The 19,660-nt window shown below is 34.8% G+C and overlaps 1 protein-coding gene across 1 annotated transcript in view; it reads left to right on the forward strand.

Moving 5' to 3' along the window:
* Positions 1-16,627, forward strand: part of LOC128221777 (glutamyl aminopeptidase-like) — a 69,590-nt gene extending 52,963 nt beyond the window's left edge. Inside the window, exons 11-20 of the mRNA XM_052930380.1 lie at positions 156-235; positions 1,147-1,336; positions 2,604-2,751; positions 6,686-6,759; positions 9,490-9,594; positions 10,815-10,982; positions 13,719-13,859; positions 14,852-14,933; positions 15,389-15,462; positions 16,549-16,627. Of these exons, the coding sequence (XP_052786340.1) occupies positions 156-235; positions 1,147-1,336; positions 2,604-2,751; positions 6,686-6,759; positions 9,490-9,594; positions 10,815-10,982; positions 13,719-13,859; positions 14,852-14,933; positions 15,389-15,462; positions 16,549-16,627 (1,141 nt within the window). The remainder of the gene's footprint in view (positions 1-155; positions 236-1,146; positions 1,337-2,603; positions 2,752-6,685; positions 6,760-9,489; positions 9,595-10,814; positions 10,983-13,718; positions 13,860-14,851; positions 14,934-15,388; positions 15,463-16,548) is intronic.
* Positions 16,628-19,660: the final 3,033 nt, after the last annotated feature.

The following is a 19,660-nucleotide window of genomic DNA, read 5'->3' on the forward strand; positions in this document are numbered from 1 at the left end:
TGCATCTTGGCATAACAAAAACGGCAATGAATATTTATGAATGTTTCAATTTTCAGCTCTCAGTTATCAATCTTTACAATGATATAAGTATAAGTTATGTGTTTTAATGTGTTTGCAAGAAATAAATAATGTTTAAATTAATGTTTTAATTGAAGGTATCTATGGCGAGTTCCATTTACCTACAAGTTTGAGGGGGACACCGACCATAAGCTGATATGGCTCAACATGGGACCAGGTAATTTTAGTTTTTTTTATTCAAAGTATCCGATTTAAAATTATATGCATTTGATACTCGGTGACACCTTATTTTTTCGGTATCATATGCATGGGGTTGCTGTGTGGAGAACGATTATTATGACATAACACCGAACTCAACATATAAAATATTCGCCCTGACATTTATTTAAACATTGGTAATCCGAAGTCGCCGGGGCTCAGATAGAAAAAATCGGATTAACAAAAATTCGGATTTAAAATTAAAGTATGGAATGATCGTAGTTTTGACATCGAAATGGCGATCTTTTCCAAATGGCGATTTCGGTTTCTTGATAAAAGTTTTAATTAAAAATATAAACGGGACCAAAAAGTAAATTCGAAATATCGATGATTCTAGATAAACGGTGATTGGATTAACGGTGTTCAAATGAATTGCAAAATAGGCCAATCAACATCTTATTTTAGTTGAATTAACAACCCCAAACATCAACTTCCCTTGTGCACGCTACCAAAAATAAGTACAATCTTTCAACACGTACTTTAACTTGAAAACAAAACACTCAATTCACCCAACAGTGTGATTTAATATTTTCGATATAAAGTGTTTAACATCTATTTTTAATAGTCGCAAACTAGATCAATAAATTTAATGAAGTGAAAGTAATTTATATGACATGTCTGATACTTTTAATATATTCTGACTCGTAAAAATTGTAAGTATGCATCGTCAGAAATAGGTTACCAACAATTATGTTTTAGCTAAAAAATGATAAACAGCAATTTATAGTCATGGACTATTCCAAAACAACCGACTGTTAAACCTTCTTAGTGCTTGATGAATTTAAAGACGAAACTTAGTTTGGAGTACTAAGTTTTTTAACATTTCTTTAACCGTTGCCTTGAAGAATTAGGAGTTTTGTTTTTTTCAAGGTAAGGTTCCCATACCGGAGGAGAATTCATCAGGTTGGATCCTGGGTAATTTGGATTATGGAGGCTTTTACCGCGTGAACTACGAGCTGGACATGTGGGGCCAATTAGGCAGACAACTCAATGAGGAACACTCAGTGTTCTCCCTTGCAAATCGGGCTGGGCTTATCGGGGATGCGTTCAACTTGGCCAGGTAATTTGTGTAATTATCATTGAAATCATAGCGAAATGAGACCCAGTTTTACAACAGCTGAAGTCGGATAAAAAACTAACCAAAGATTGCTATTAGTACTGTATACTTGGTTTATAGTATTTAGGCGAAAAAATATGTTCTCGTTTTAGTTTTGACGCAATTCTTGCCCATTGATTGTGAAATTATAACACCAATAACTGGAATCCATAGCTCGAATTTTGGGATTTAACAAGCGTCCTTGAGTTATTGCCAGTTTACTGTGGTTGACATAAATATTACATTTTGTAATTTCGGTTGTCATATTCTATGTAACATTTTTCGTTCTTCGTAGATTGTTGCTGATGTAACAACATCTTAATGTTATCATTTAGCGTAATTATATTTAGTTTTTAATAGACGGATGACTGTAATCATACTTTCGGTTAAGTTTTAGAATCGTAAATGCAGACGTTCTGATCAATTTAAGGGCCTTACACATTGCAAAAGTGGGTGGGGAAGGCCACAAATTGAAATGTTTCAAAAGCTCAGGTTTTATTTAGTTTTGAGGACCAATCTTTTTTCAGGAGCAAAACGTACATCCTTTGCGACGTGTTTTGGGGTAATTAGAAGTAACTGTTGATCAAATTTTACGAAATAATACAAATTATTGATCGAAAAGCATTTGCTTTTTTTCGAAAAAATCTGTCGACAATGTTTTTCAGTCAAAATACCCTAGCCTACACAATCAACAATGTCTGGTGGGTTCTTGGTGACCTTTTCAAACAAGAAAAATAGTCAATAAAAATAATGTAAAACAGTGAATTAAATTCATTTTCTGGTAACAGAAATGTTGCAACAGATGTATGTATTATGTTTGCTAAATATTAAGCCTCATAAATATATGAATTTATGAACATTTTTTTGTTTTAGTCCTTTAAACGACTTTTGTACCGTAAGGACCTCCTCTGTCTAGAAAAGTACAACACAATATTTTATATGTACAACTTTGAGTAATCTACTGTTTTTGTTTTGTTCCGGCGCTATGTATATATTATGTAAGAATCGCACCAGAAACGCCATGCGTGAAGAAGAACCATATAATCTTATTTCTTACTCTTATGATTGGTGGTTTGCCTACGGTATTTGCTGGACTGTTACTTTATACATAGTAATTATTGTCAAGTGTTCAGCCTGACTCTCTAGGGCACGTTGAACATTATATTCCATTTGACGGCCTTTATGGATTGTAAATACTTTAGTCCGCAAACCTAGTAATTTGGTTTTGTAGGGCGTCAAGAGTTGATTATGGTCTTGCCTTCAACATGACAACTTATTTGGCCCACGAAGACAACTATGTCCCATGGAAGGCGTTCCTGGATTGTATTGACTTCATTCAGGGAATGCTTTCAAAGACAAGCGCCTACGTTCTGCTGCAGGTATATGAGATTGTATTTACCTTTTATATGATTATTTCTTAAGGAAATGTTAAACAAGCACAACATATGTACAGTTCCATAATCAAATTACACTAACGAATTTAGGAGTGGGGGCACACCCAGCGCGCGCCCACCCTTAAATCGTCCAAGTTCACTTTTGATTTCAATATAGGAGACAAATTCGGACTAGAAATTAAATCTCAGGACAATTATCTAACAGAATGTGTTACGCTTTGATATCAAAATTGCAGTCGAGCACTGTATCCACTGAGAAACGAAGGATTACTCTTAACGAGTGGTATATTTAAGCTATATACCTTACTTGGTAATATCACGTGATAACATCGACTAGCCAATCACGCATAAAGAATGAATTCTACTAGGTAGACATACCCAGTAAACTTTTTTAATGGAAAAATACGAAATAACTGCTAAACTTGAATAAATTGTAAACTATGTGGTACTTCAGTTAGTAAGTTTCAATGCATTGTACACATAAATACCAAGTTAATGTCAGTTTTCGACGATTTTCTTTTTTTCTTGCAAATTGGTCATCTGGTGCACAGTTGCTTTAATACAACTTTCTTGGAGGAGGCCCAGCCCCCCGCTGCCAACACCAATCAAAAAAGTTTAGGTTCGGAGGGAGGGGTGCAAGTCAAAAGGCTACGCCCTTTAAGTAACGCTCCCTCTAACGTAAAATCCTGGATTCACCCTTGAATAACAACAAGCTTAGGTGGTGAAGAAAATTATAACCGTGACATACATTCTTAAATATTACATAAAATTAAAATAATTATTTAACAAACATTGTCATAACACTTTCAGTTTTAAAAATATCAATGATACATTACATAATTATAATAACACGCGCCAAATAACTCTTTACTGTTGACACATTTTTACTTAGTTACGACATTTGACATTCACGTTAAATAATTGTATAAACGGTGTATCAAGTCATCTTTCCATCAAGAATACTAGTTTGTTTTATGACAAGCTCGCATAACTAGTGTTTAAATTTATGAACGTCCATATTGAATTATGTGACTTGCATTGCGTGTATTTAAATAATCAAAGCGCTGATAGCGCTGCATGAACAGGGTTTTATACGGGTTTTCACCATGTCGCTGTGTAACCAGGCAAACCAGGACGGAGAATGTAACCAATCCCAGCATAAGACTCCACCCAGTCCTATGGTGTTACAATATGAGTTAGGCTTGCCAAGGATTTATTAATCAGAGAAATAAAATAGAAATTGGTTGATCATCCAAGGTGAATTTAAAAGATACACTAAAACCATTTCCGGTTGGTAATTAGATGTTGGCATAAAGAAAGACTATACTAATTATTAAATTGAAAACGATCCTTTTCAGGGCCACTGTTAAAATTTTAAAATGATATATACATTATTTACATAAAAATGGATTCTCACCCGGGAGGGATGATAAATAGATAATATGCAACGGCTGGTGAATTATTGAAACAGCATAGAAACAAACCCCACGAAGCCTTCCTCCCCGTAAATGTGTGGGGTTTAAAAGTAGAAAATGAAAATATAAAAAAGAGTGAATGCTTGTGAGCCAAGAAAATGACATATATACTAATCAAACTTTACTCATTAGCAAGGGTTTGCCTATGTTTGCATTGTTATTCACAAAACAACTTCGAAAATACAACAGATTAAAGAAAAATATTTTTTTTAATTAAAATGATCAAATGAAAATAATCGCTTTCAAACAATTGTAAATGAAACACCTAAAAAAGTTAATAAATCCGTAATATTTTCTCATATTTACACCAAACCAGCAAAAAATATATAACTCAATTCATTTCAATGAAATGCCATTTTTAAAAAAAAAAATAAACAAACATCCGGCTATACGTAGAGTATAAAAAGAATATACAATAAATTAAACAAAAAAGTCTGAAAAATCTTTAATTTCAAAACTTATTTTTTTCCTTCTTTGATTATATGGTCAGCAACTCTTTTCTATTTCTATATCGTCAGCTAACTCGTCAGCACTTTATTACGTGCCTGTCAAAATGGCGTGCGCAGGGGATGAGATCATTGTGTCACGTGATGGAATGATGCGCTTTGAGTGGATAGTAATTCTGTATTTACGTTTCGATGTTCATTCATTTTTGGGCGCATGGATACTACTTTAATATTATCTTGATCTAATGTCAACAAATTAAATGATTAAAATAGATATTGCGTTATGATTGTTTCTTGCTTTGTCAACTGTTGCTCGGTTATTGAAAACATAGCTAGCAATTTATATAGTCCGCACTTTCTCAAACTATATTTTTGGTGGTAAAGAGGCAGACGACACTTGTTACTATTAATAGGCATTTTATGTTGTGAGTGTCGAGTTTGTGGCTACACTGAACAGGGTTGAAAACAACCCTGTTCAATAAAACCATGTGCCAAAATGACCCAAATCTATCATATATGTTTTAAATATTGATAATGAATACACGTTTTTATTCTCCTTCGTCTGTAAAAAATACACATATTTGAACGGTAAATAGTAATATTTGAAGACATGCTGGGCGCTTAATTAAAGATGCACTCTTAATCCCAAATCATATTTACCACAATTAACTCATTTTTTTGTAATATAACGTAAAGGATTAATAAATGTCGAAAACAATGGTTCTTACGAAAGATACCGAGTTTAATTTGAAAAAAAGGTGCAAAAACACGGTTTTTCTACCTTATGAAGTTATGACTACAGTAGATCACAGTAAATATTTAAGCACTCACCAATAATTTAATATTTTGCGTTTTCAGCTTATAAATTCACTGTTATAATCGTGTTATCATTAACTAATATTTTCTATAGATGCATTATTTTGTGAGTAGTTAAAGGTTTCTTACTCAAGGATTATGTTTGTTATACATCTGTATGTATTGATTTTGAACAAAAGTGTCACTTTTTAACATAAACCTGTAGTGGTATTCAATATGCAACTGAAGACAATCTTATTGCCATTTATGATTGACTTTATTCACTGTATATGTCCGTTATTTATATTACGCAATCCGATTAGCTACACCGTTCTTAGATCCAATTAAGACCAATATTGAATACCACTACAGGTAAAGTTCAGGGCCCGTATTTACCAGCGTATTTCTGTCAGATTTTGAGACTCAGACTCAGAAAAGCATGGTCCATATTTTGTTGTAAAATATATTCCACGATCAAAAATGGTTAAAAATTGATATATACGTCACAATACATCACATCTGCAACTTAGTTTGTCAAAATGAGCTACATTTAGACATTTTGAAACACATAAAAATTCAGTTTTCTGAGCCCGAGTCTGAAACTTATACTCAAGACTCGAATGAATTCTGATCCTGGACGTTTCAATAAGATAACTTAATCGTAAATCTTACTCTGTTTGTGAGTGCTCGAGGACGCCCTTAAAGTTGCGGGCACAAACTATATCATGTAACGAAATTTTTAAATAAAAACACAGGTAACGTTTAAAGAGATTAAAGCTGCACTCTCACAGATTTACCGTTTTGACAACTTTGGTATTTTTTTGTGTTGAAATGAGCCAATATTTGCGTAAATATCTGGAAACCAGTGATATAAGACTGCTGACAAAAGATCAAATCACAGATGCTCATTTTTCCGTTCGAAAATAACATCAATTTTTGAAATTGAATATGAAACCTGCGATCTGATGTTTTGTCAGCAGTCTTATATCACTGGTTTCCATGCATTTTCGAGTAAATTGGCTGGCTCCATTGAAGATAAAAAAAAGTTGTCAAAACGGTCAATCTGTGAGAGTGCAGCTTGAAATTATGACGTCATGTACTTAAGCCTGTTTCAAGAACAATATTTAGCATTTCAGATTATCCAAACCAACTATTTAACCATTTTATATAAGTATCTGAAAAGTGTTGTTTTCTTACTTTCAGAAATACATTGGCAATCTTGTATCACCTGTCATAAAGAAGATAGGGATGGTGGATGGTGGGAACCTCCCACAGATGTAAGATATCCATAGATACCATATCTTTTTAATGAACGTATGGTAGTGTGTTTGCTTATTCGAATCAATATTTCTGTAATGATACTATTTATTTTATTTATCTCGTAACTACATGTATCTATTTCGTTATTATCTCGTAACTATTTATCTCGAATCTAGTAGCTTGTGAAGTAATACTTTTATCCCGAAACTAGGAGCTTATGAAGTAATGCTTTTATCTCGAAACTTGGAGCTTGTGAAGTAATTCTATTGATCTCGAAACTAGGTGCTTGTGAAGTAACACTATTTATCTCGAAACTAGGAGCATGTGAAGTTATACTATTTATCGCGAAAAAGGAGCTTTCGAATGAATACTATTTATTTCGAAACTAGGACCCTATAAAGTGTGAAATAATACTATTAATCTCAGAACTAGGAGCTTGTGAATCAATACTATCGATCTCAAAACTAGGAGCTTGTGAATCAATACTATCGATCTCAAAACTAGGAGCTTGTGAATCAATACTATCGATCTCAAAACTAGGAGCTTGTGAATCAATACTATCGATCTCAAAACTAGGAGCTTGTGAATCAATACTATCGATCTCAAAACTAGGAGCTTGTGAATCAATACTATCGATCTCAAAACTAGGAGCTTGTGAATCAATACTATCGATCTCAAAACTACGAGATTGTGAATTAATACTATCGATCTCAGAACTAGGAGCTTGTGAAAAATACTATTGATCTTGAAACTAGGAGCTTGTGTAGTGATAGTATCTATCTCGTAGCTAGGAGCTTGTGAAGATAAACGATCTATCTCGTAACTAGGACTTCGTGTAGTGATATTATCTATCACGTAACTAACAGCTAGTGTATTGATGCTATATATCACGTAACTAGACGCTTATGTAGTGATGCTATCTATCACGTAACTAGGAGCTTGTGTAGTGATGCTATCTATCACGTAACTAGGAGCTTGTGTAGTGATGCTATCTATCACGTAACTAGGAGCTTGTGTAGTGATGCTATCTATCACGTAACTAGGAGCTTGTGTAGTGATGCTATCTATCACGTAACTAGGAGCTTGTGTAGTGATGCTATCTATCACGTAACTAGGAGCTTGTGTAGTGATGCTATCTATCACGTAACTAGGAGCTTGTGTAGTGATGCTATCTATCACGTAACTAGGAGCTTGTGTAGTGATGCTATCTATCACGTAACTAGGAGCTTGTGTAGTGATGCTATCTATCACGTAACTAGGAGCTTGTGTAGTGATGCTATCTATCACGTAACTAGGAGCTTGTGAAGTGATGCTATATATCACGTAACTAGGAGCTTGTGTAGTGATGCTATCTATCACGTAACTAGGAGCTTGTGTAGTGATGCTATCTATCACGTAACTAGGAGCTTGTGTAGTGATGCTATCTATCACGTAACTAGGAGCTTGTGTAGTGATGCTATCTATCACGTAACTAGGAGCTTGTGTAGTGATGCTATCTATCACGTAACTAGGAGCTTGTGTAGTGATGCTATCTATCACGTAACTAGGAGCTTGTGTAGTGATGCTATCTATCACGTAACTAGGAGCTTGTGTAGTGATGCTATCTATCACGTAACTAGGAGCTCGTGTAGTGATGCTATCTATCACGTAACTAGGAGCTCGTGTAGTGATGCTATCTATCACGTAACTAGGAGCTTGTGTAGTGATACTATCTATCACGTAACTAGGAGCTTATGTAGTGATGCTATCTATCACGTAACTAGGAGCTTATGTAGTGATGCTATCTATCACGTAACTAGGAGCTTGTGTAGTGATGCTATCTATCACGTAACTAGGAGCTTGTGAAGTGAAGCTATCTATCTCGTAACTATGAGCTTGTATAGTTTAACATCTATCAAGTAACTAGGACTTCGTGTAGTGATATTTTCTATCTCATTACTATCGATCTCGTAACTGTTTATTTCGCAACAAGGAGCTGGTATATTGAAACTATCTACATACAAACTGGGAGCTTGTGTAATGATACTATTTATCTCTAAAACTAGGAGCTTGATTGTAAATATTTTTTTTCGTAACGTGCTTCGAAACGATAGTACCAAATAGCATATCCTAGAAACGAATATAGCATACGATCGTTTTTTTATTCAAGATTTCTCGGTAACATTTGTCCAAAATAATAATTTGGTTCGTCTGTTCTGACTGAATTTATTTCATTTTCCAATAAGAACGCCCAGTTTAATTTGCACCATATGTGGTACATTTTGACTGAACATCTGAATTTCAGGATATTTGTTGTTTTACGCTCGTTGATGAGATGGCCACAAAAACCTTAGCTTTATGTTCGAATACTGACGAAACCCGATGGCTCGATGTCCCAGCGACCGGCTAAAATACTTCGAGCCTTGCGAATATCGAGCCAAGCGGGGATGCTTATATTGAGTAAAAGCATCGGTCCCTTAAATTTGGTTCGAGCCAACGAGAAAATCGAGCCAAGCGATATCGAACAACATATATGGACTATATTATATGTATGTTCAAATGATTGAGAAACACAAGCAGTACAGGGCGGGCAGTTCATCTATCCGCCCTTTACTACTAAATAAGTACTTCGGTTTTAGTTGTCGTCTTTACTTTCATTTTCAACATGGCTCGTTCACTTTGATAACATTTACTAACAGTAACAAATGAATTATTGTATATTCATAATAGAATTGATTAAATCACGACTATTTTCCACATAACCTTAGGTATATCAGACGAATGCTACTTCGAACCGGATGTGACGTAGGTGTCGCCGACGCGTTGGAATATTCAAAACAACAGTTCCGTGACTGGATGATCAACGGAACCAGGTAGGTATCACAACATTTTATAGTAAATAAAGTATTACATTAACAGTTGGCAAGCCTTACTATGTCCTTACGAGGTGGCTCAAGTGGTGCATAATAGGTTTGACATGGTGACGGAGAAATAATTGGAGGTGGGTGGGTAGGGGGGGGGGCTGAAAAACATTTCTAGGCAAATATGTAAGTAAGTAAATTGTTTATTATTGTGATATTTGCAATTCAAACAGAGTAGTAATAACATATATATAAACATTTGCACCCGACCCGTTGGGTCTATAGGTCACCATATCTAAAGTGTAATGTAAGTAACATAAGGTACATAACATAAACTGACTAGTACCATAACAAAGTTGGTATTACAGATACAATGTGAGTTCCAAGAACGATAGAAAATGATCAAATATCGCATTAAGAATGCTATTTTCGTCTACTTAGGTAGGCATTAACAATATATTTGGACAGTTTCCTAGCGTATGACGACATTAGAATGGATAATCTACTGTCTATATCATTATCGACAAGTTGCAAATAAATGTTGGTCTTGGACAATGTTTTGTTTATATGTTTGTCGCACGAGTTCATTGTCGTTTGGGCTTGTCTTGTGCCCTTAAACGTGTTGGGGTTTTTTAATTTTCGATCTACTGGGTTTGTCCGTGAAGTTTCATTGTATCATTTGTATCTTATACCCGTACCATCTAACAGTTTGATAGATATATAAATGCTAACATGAAGGACTACTTGTGCATTTAGCCCACACATCTACTCAGTTTTGGTACTTTCAGTAAGGTTAGCGGAAGGAAATATGAATATGCATGTGTAGATAGCCACCAGATAAAAACGTCGACGAGGAAGCGCGAAATTATATCTAAGTTATTGCGTGACTTTGTTCCAATATTTATTTCAATTTGTTTTACTAGCGGATCCAGAAGCTGCGCGAACCCCCTAAAACCGTCAAAGTTTAAATTTTATCTTCATATAGGAGAAAAAAAAGTAATAAAATACGCAAAATATGCCTCATTTCGGAAAAAGAAATTGTTGGAATTTTCTTGGGTAATACCCCCGAACCCCACAGTCAACATTTAAAACCAAATAAATTTCGCTGAGGGAGGGACACAAGTCGAAAGTGTAGACTCTAAGTCACGCCCCTTCTAAAGTCTGCAGCCTTTCAACGCTTTCAGCGCTTTGATTTGCATTATTGACCACGTTGTTGTGTTTTCATTCCACAGGCTGCCCACAGATATTGCCCAGGTGATATACTCGGTAGGGGTAGCGGAGGGAAGTGTTGAAGAATGGGATCATGTGTGGTCAGCTGCCAGAAAAACACAATCACCTAGTGAACGAGAGATGCTTCTAGAAGCTCTGTCATATACACAGAAACCGTGGTTGCTATGGAGGTAAGCGGTTGCTTTGGAGGTACATGGTTACTATGGAAGTAGGTCGTAACAATAGAAGTACGTGGTTACTATGGAGGTACAAGGGGACTATGGATGTACGTGGTTACTATTGAGGAACATTTGCTATTATAAGTACTTATATTTAAGTACGTGGTTACTATAAAGATACGTGGTTACTATGAATGAACGTGGTTACTATGGAGGTACGTGGTTACTATAGAAGTACGTGGTTACTATGAATGCACGTGGTTACTATGGAGGTACGTGGTTACTATAGAAGTACGTGGTTACTATGGAGTTACGTGGTTACTATGGAGGTACGTGGTTACTATTGAAGTACGTGGTTACTATAGAAGTACGTGGTTACTATGGAGTTACGTGGTTACTATGGAGGTACGTGGTTACTATTGAAGTACGTGGTTACTATGGAGTTACGTGGTTACTATGGAGGTACGTGGTTACTATAGAAGTACGTGGTTACTATGGAGTTACGTGGTTACTATGGAGGTACGTGGTTACTATGGAGGTACGTGGTTACTTTAGAAGTACGTGGTTACTATGGAGTTATTTGGTTACTATGGAGGTACGTGGTTACTATTGAAGTACGTGGTTATTATGGAGGTACGTGGTTACTATAGAAGTACGTGGGTACTATGAATGTACGTGGTTACTATTGAAGTACATGGTTACTATGGAGGTACGTGGTTACTATGAATGTACGTGGTTACTATAGAGGTACGTGGTTAATATGTACGCACGTGTTTACTATGGAGATACATGGTGACTATGGAAGTACGTGGTTACTATGAATGTACGTGGCTATTATGGAGGTACGTGGTTACTATGAATGTACGTGGTTATTATGGAGGTACGTGGTTACTATGAATGTACGTGGTATTATGGAAGTACGTGGTTACTATGAATGTACGTGGTTGCTATGGAGGTTAGTGTTTACTATGAAGATACGTGGTGACAATGGAGATACGTGGTTACTATGAATGTACGTGGTTACTACGGAGGTACGTGGTTACTATGTAGATACGTGGTTTCTATGAATGTTCGTGGTTACAATGGAGGTACGTGGTTACAAAGGAGGTACATGGCTACTATGGAGGTACGTGGCTACTTTAAACGTACGTGGCTACAATGAATGATCTGATTACTCTGAATATATGTGGTTACCATGGAAGTACGTGGTTACTATGGAAGTACGTCGTAACTATCAATGCACGTGGTTTATATGAATGTACATTGTTACTATGGATGAACGTGGTTACTCTGAATGTACGTAGTAACTATGAATGTACGTGATTACTATGAATGTACGTGGATACTTTGGAGATACGTGGTAACTATGGAGGTAATTGGCTACGATGAAAGTACGTGGTTACTATGGAGGCACGTGTTACTATGGAGGTACGTGATTACTATTGAGTTACGTGGTTACTATTGAGGTACGTGGTTAATATGTAGGTAAGTGGTTACTATGGAGATACGTGGTTACTACGGAATCACGTGGTTACTTTGAATGAACGTGGTTTCTACGGAGGTCCGTGATTACTATGGAGGTAAGTGGTAACTATGGAGGTACGTGGCTACTATGGATGTAAGTGGTAACTATGGAGGTACGTGGTTACTATGGAGGTAAGTGGTAACTATGGAGGTACGTGGTTACTATGGAGGTAAGTGGTAACTATGGAGGTACGTGGTTACTATGGAGATACCACTTTTATAGTAGTAAAACACTACTTGTGAAAAGTTTTATAAATTCTTCAAGAAATGCGCGATGTCGAAGTCGTTTGGCCTTTGAAAAACTTTGACATAACCAAAGCATCGAGATATCAGAGCTCGAAATAACAAGAACATCAAGATAACAGATTCGACGCTACCAGATCATTGAAATAACAGAGATCAACATGACCAGAAAATCTTGATAATTGTGTTTGACAAATCCAGAATATCGAGAAAACAAAGTTCGTCATAAACGGAACATCGAAATAGCCTGTGGAGGTACAAGGGGACTATGGATGTATTAAATTATCCTTGTATTTAGATCCCGAATCCGAATCTACATGGTGAGAAATTGCATTATACCAAGACGTTCAAGGTTGTTCCATTTGGACCGATTTCTTTCTACTTAATGATAGCATTATCGCTTGGCTCGAATTTCCCGAGGCTCGAGGTATTTCCGCCGATGCTTAGGAGTTAGAGCCAATGAGGTTCATCCGTAGTCGAATATTCCGAAAATCAATTTCAGTCACTAGATATGTTTTATCACGTGTTTCATGTCAATCTCATAAAACGTCATTACGTTTTCTCATACATAATTATATTCGGTTCAAATTTTAAAACGATTGTCAAACAAGTTATTGCAAAAAAAACCATATCATATCATGTCATAAAGTATAATTAATAAGGAATAAACTTGATATCTACGTTTTATAATAATAAATATTTTAAGCTGTATCAAATGCTTTGTTTTGTTATATGTTCGTCCGTACAGTCGAACCCAGTTAGCTCGAACTTGCTTGGCTCAAATTCCTCGTTGGCTCGAACTGGATATTAAGGACCGATTTCTTGAAACTGAATGTAAACATTTTTGATTAGCTCGAATTTTCCGAGGCACGAGGTATTTTTGCCGGTCCTTGGGAGTTCTAGCCAACGAGGTGCGACTGTATTGCATTATACAAGTCGCATTGAATGTATTGCCGACGATTGTATTCATTTTAAATCAAGGTATGCCAACTGGATATTTGACGGCAACAAGATCAAGCTACAGGACGTGAGGCTGGTCATGAACTATTTTTCCAACACCCCCCTGGGTCGGATGATCGCCCTCCACTTCCTTATGAACCGCTGGGACGATTTGAATGATAAGTAGGTAGCACCTAGAGTCCAATTAATCAACACACGGATCTTACCATTGCTTTTTTACTTGATCATTCTAAGTAACTATTATATGTTTAATATAGTTCAATTCAGAAAATAGTAGCCGCAGGCTGAGGTAACTAACTCGCTTTGTTTTCTGAAGATAGTCTAAATTGGACTCTAACTTATTTGGTGATCCTAGTTCACTCGTCAGTATCCTTCTACGTTAAATTAATGAACAGACAATTAAAAATTCCTTGAATGACATTGGCCAGAAAAATGCAAACACCAATAACTACTTCAGACACTAGTTTAACTTGTAAGCCTTGGTGGAAAAAAGACTGATTGAAATATAATCAATGAAACTATTTTTGATGCATTTGTCAGAATCGATATAAATCAAATTAATGAACAGAAAATTGAAAAATCCTCGATAGTCATTGGGCCACACAAACTTCAAGTATTTATACTCTCAATTTTAAACCAATAGCTTCAATTGTTATTTTAGGCAAAGCTTATTTGAACTTTGCATGTAAAACTGTTTTAGTATGTGACACCCATTTTATTATTTCTAACATATTATTTATTGTATGTAGGAAGACCCCATCGTCTTGAATAAGCATAAACCAGCTTCTCCATTATTCTAAGTAAATCAATTTAATTTAAAAAATAAAACCAATTTGGCCGATTATAAGTTTTAGAAGAGAAATGAATGTTTAAGAACATTCTGTGAATGTTCAGACAATGATACTAGATGAATACTTTTTCAGACTCAGATAATATTTTATTATAAGAGAGATAACTCGTCAATAATAAATAAATAATTTATTGTAATTCAAAAATGATTTGAATCAGCAGTTTGTAAGATAACGCATTTGATGGCGGTGAGATGATCAACCACGAATTATCTTTATTAATTTGATTGGCAGAATCGTAGCAGACAAATCTTTTCCTTTTCTATGATTGGAATATACTTGTTTTTCAATGTTTTCGATTGACAGATTTGGAGAAGACACATTTATTATCCGGGAAATGATTGGTCAGGTGACGCAGTATGTTAATACAGAGTTCGAACTGAGACAGGTAAGTTTTAAACTTTGTTAAATAACAATTAAATATGTATAAAGTGCTAAAGTGAGAGTCATTCAAAATCTTTACACACACATGTATAACAAAAATATATTTTGAGTGATAAACTTTAACTACTTACTAAATAATGCATTTATGGAAAGTATTAATTACTGATAACAAGGTTGTAACCGTGTATTTAATAGCAGAAAACGCAAACATATTTAATGATTGGTCAATTCTAAAAGATTTACTGTGATCTACTATCGTCCCATAAGGTAGAAATAACGTGTTTTCTGCACCATTCTTTGAAATTAATTACACTATCCTTATTAAGAACCACTATTTTGACTTTTAATTATCCTTTTCGGTAAATTGAAACAGTTGTATGAATAGTGGTAAATCTTATTTGGGAGTAAGAGTGCATCTTTAACATCATGTATTTAACTATGTTTCTTTTTGGTCCGCAGTTGGAGTTGCTGTTCCGTGAAAAGCCCCCTAAAGGAGCTAGACAGGGAGCTGACCACGCCCTGGCCCTTATAAGGTAAGATAAGTAGAGGTATCCGGTAAACAAATATGGTCATTTTTAGATGCTTTGTGATCCCAAATTTTTCTGTTATCATTTGTAAGAGATTATGTAAAGACAGTGATATGTCATAAATTACAAAATCCTAAAAAAATACATTGGAAACTCTTTGCCGGTTGATAACACTCCTTATCGGTTAATATCAATCCTTGCCGGTTAATATCACTCCTTACCCGTTATTATCACTCCTTGACGCATTATATCACTCCTTGCCGTTTAATATCACTCCTTGTCGGATAATACCACACCTTGCCTTTTAACATCACTCCTTGCTGTTAAATATCACTCCTTGCCTGTTATTAATACTCCTTGTCGCATTATATCACTCATTGCCGGTAAATATCACTCATTGCCTGTTATTTTCACTCCTTGCCGTTAATTCACTCCTTGTCACATAATATCACTCATTGACTGCTAATATCACTCATTGTCGGTCATTATCAGTCCATGCCTGTTAATATCACTCCCTACCAGTTAATATCACTCTTTGTCGGTTTATATCACTATTTGTCGGTCAATATCACTCTCTACCGAATAATATCACTCCTTGCCGGTTAATATCACTCCTTACCGGTTAATATCACTCCTTGTCGTTTTATATCACTATTTGCCGGTCAATATCACTCCTTACTGATTAATATCACTCCTTACCGGTTAATATAATTTCATACCGGTTAATATCATTTCTTACCGGTAAATAACACTCCTTTTCGGTTAATGTCACTCCTAACTGGTAAATATCATATCTTGCCGGTTAATATCACTCCTTGCCGGTTAATATCACTCATTGTCGTGTAATATCACTCTTTGCCGGTTTATATCACACCTTACCGGTTAATATCACTCCTCACCGTTTAATATCATTCCTTGCCGGTTAATATCACTCCTTGCCGGTTAATATCACTCCTTGTCGCTTGATATCACTCCTTGCCGGTTAATATCACTCATTGTCGCATAATATCACTCTTTGCCGGTTTAAATCATCATTATAATGTATATTATTTAGAGTTTGTATAATTTAATACGTGATTTTAACCGTTGTAGAGCCAACATCAACTGGATGGACCGGTATTATCCGGAAATTCTCGCCTGGCTTGAGGAGCGCGTTGAAAGCAGTTTCTAGTCACGTGACAAACACGTGATTAGTAGAGCTTGTGACTGACTATATACAGTCAAAACGTCTTTACGGCCAGTCGGTCCTTACCATTTGATAAGAGGGATTTAGATGACAAGACCGATGTGTTGAAAAGTATTTTTTTAATTTAATATATTATCAATCAGTTTCTTATTTTTATATAATTGTTTTAAGGTAGACCTGTTTATGTATTATAGTATGTTGCCAAGATACAAAGTGTTCTGGAAAATCCAATAATTAAAACTTTTCATTATTTCATTTGTATTAATTTTGAAGTACAATATTTCGTTTACAATTTTAAAGAAAAACATTTCCACAAGAATATCAATATGTTTGTGTCAAAATGATTCAAACTATCCAATCGACAATATATTATGGCTTCATACTGAAATATTTGTAATTATTAAAACATTATAATTATATACAAAACAAATAGGTTAAAAAACTTTTAATATCAACAATATAAAAAGCCTCATGACGAGTCACTTTATATTGGATAAAATACTGTCAATTTTATCTTTTTTATAAAAATACAAATATTTTTCTTAAAATAGGAGCAATCACCAAAAATCCGCAAGAGATTGTTTATTTGATAGTGTCAAACATTTAAGAGTCTGTAACCATTCCTATTCTTGTGACACAGTTGTATTTAAATAAAAAATGTTTTTAGAGCCAATACCTTATATTCCTCGTAATATATATTTCGCTCTCCAAAAATATACAGGTATAAGAAAGGACGTATTTGTTATTTATATCTTACAATTGTTGTTGACGTAATTTAAATGGCAATTATCACTAAGTTGAAATAGTCCACTACATTGCTTTGTGAATAACCCGTTTTTATATATTATGTAAGGTTTCAAATAATGGCGAGTTGGAATAAAAACTTTTTTTCTCTGACCTAGTTTCCTTATTGTGTTTCAGTATCTCCTTGATTAATTTTCACACTTATATATTTTTTATGTATTTAGAATGTTGATTATAATAAATCTTTTATTACTGATTAATGAGCCAATTGTTCAAAACTTCAATAAAGTTATCAACGCTATTAACAACATCGCTGTTACTTCATAAGGCGATTTGTTTAATAGCATGTTCACATATTTAAACAAAAAATATGCAGCTAAAACAATTGTCCAGAACCCTGACGTTAATAGCAGTATCTTTGTTGACTTTAAAAGTTGAACTACTTTGTAACATGTTCATATATTTAATAAAAATGTGATGCTTAAACATGCCTCTTAAACCTTGTCGGAAATAATACATATATTATCACAGCTTTGACTATTTAAGTTCTAGTGAATTAAATATTTAAATTTTTACAACGATGACATTAATGCCGTTGTTAACTTAAACACAGTTCTGAACAATCGACCCAATGTATTTTTATCGATAAGAATAAAACCATTTAAACAGTTACGTGTTGTGATGTCTGTGCCTAATCATTGAGTACTTGCAGTAAGTGTATTAGCTGCATTGACATACATTAAAGACCTTGTTAGGACGAAACTAAAGGCTTTTTTTTAAATTTCCCGTCCCGTTGTGTACAAGAAATAAAATGAAAGGCCATGTGACATTTCCTTAAAGATGCACTCTTACTCCAAAATAAACTTTACCACAATTACTAATATTGTTTTAATATTTCAAAAATGATTAATAAATGTCAAAAACGATGGTTCTTATGAAGGATACCGAGTTTATTTGAAAGGAATGAGCATAAAATACGGTATTTCTACCTTATGAAACTGAAGTAGACCACAGTAAATCTATTAGCATTCACCAATCATTTAATATTTTTGCCCTTTCTGCTATTTAATACATGTTTACAATCTTGTTATCATTAGATAAATGTGTTTTTCTAGATAAAAGATGAATTTTAGGACGGAAATATATGAAACACTGCGGTCTGATTTTATATCACTGATGCTCGGACAATTATGCAAAAATTGGCTCATTCTAAGACAAAACATATATAAGCAGTCAAAACGGTTCATCTGTTAGAGTGCAGCTTTAAAGGCATGCATTATTAGGCCGGGACTAAAGTTATTTTTAGTTACCCGTTCCGTTATGCACACTCAGTAAAATAAAAGGCCGTATGTCACTTCCGTAAGGTTAAAGGGAGGGAACTCTTTCTCATTGCCGTAGGTTCAAATTGTTCGCCCTTCTTTATTTGGCGCCTTTCACATTTATTTTTTAGTTTTAAACCGGTCTGGGCATTTGTTACAGAACTTTGCAAATCAATATTTCATTTGTTTGTAGTATGCAAACCATATTTTTCCCACTGTGTCACTGTAGGTATTTGATGAACAAACGCCATTTAACAAGCAATAAATTTGACTGGTGATTGACGTTAAATAGCTGTCGAAGTGATTTAATTTTACCACAATGAAAAAAGGATTCACAATAATAAAACACTGTTGTTTAAAGATGACAAGGAATATTAATTTAAACAAAACAAATATAAGAATAGAATAGAAAGAGTTAGCACACGATTTTGCTTAAACTGAGCGGGAAAATATGTTGTCGGGGTTTCTGATGAGAAAACCAAAACTGCTGTAAAAAGATCAACCATTTTATTTAAAAACCCAGCAAAATGCAATATCCATTCCAAAGAAATCATTTTTTTCAACATGAAGACGATATGTTTAACCACCATTAAGATAAATGAAGAGGGAACAATCGCTAAACAGTTAAAAGAGGAAAAAGAAGATTGATGTGGCAAAACACACGTTTATGTGCGACCAAAGAGATCGCGAACACTACTTGTACGGGTGCGTGTTCGTGTGGACTTCTTTTGTGCACAACGTTAAACAGGTACGTTAACATTGCTCACGCACAAAAACACGAACAACGTAATATTTGCGAGTATCGGGGAGCCTTCAAATAACATTAATTAAAATAACATAGCAAAACTTCGCACCGACCTTCTCCTTTACCATGGATGTGTAGCTACACGTATACTAAGAAGAAGAAGAAGAAGAAGAAGAAGAAGAAGAAGAAGAAGAAGAAGAAGAAGAAGAA

Source organism: Mya arenaria, chromosome 16 (assembly GCF_026914265.1).
Source record: "Mya arenaria isolate MELC-2E11 chromosome 16, ASM2691426v1".
NCBI lineage: Eukaryota > Metazoa > Mollusca > Bivalvia > Myida > Myidae > Mya > Mya arenaria.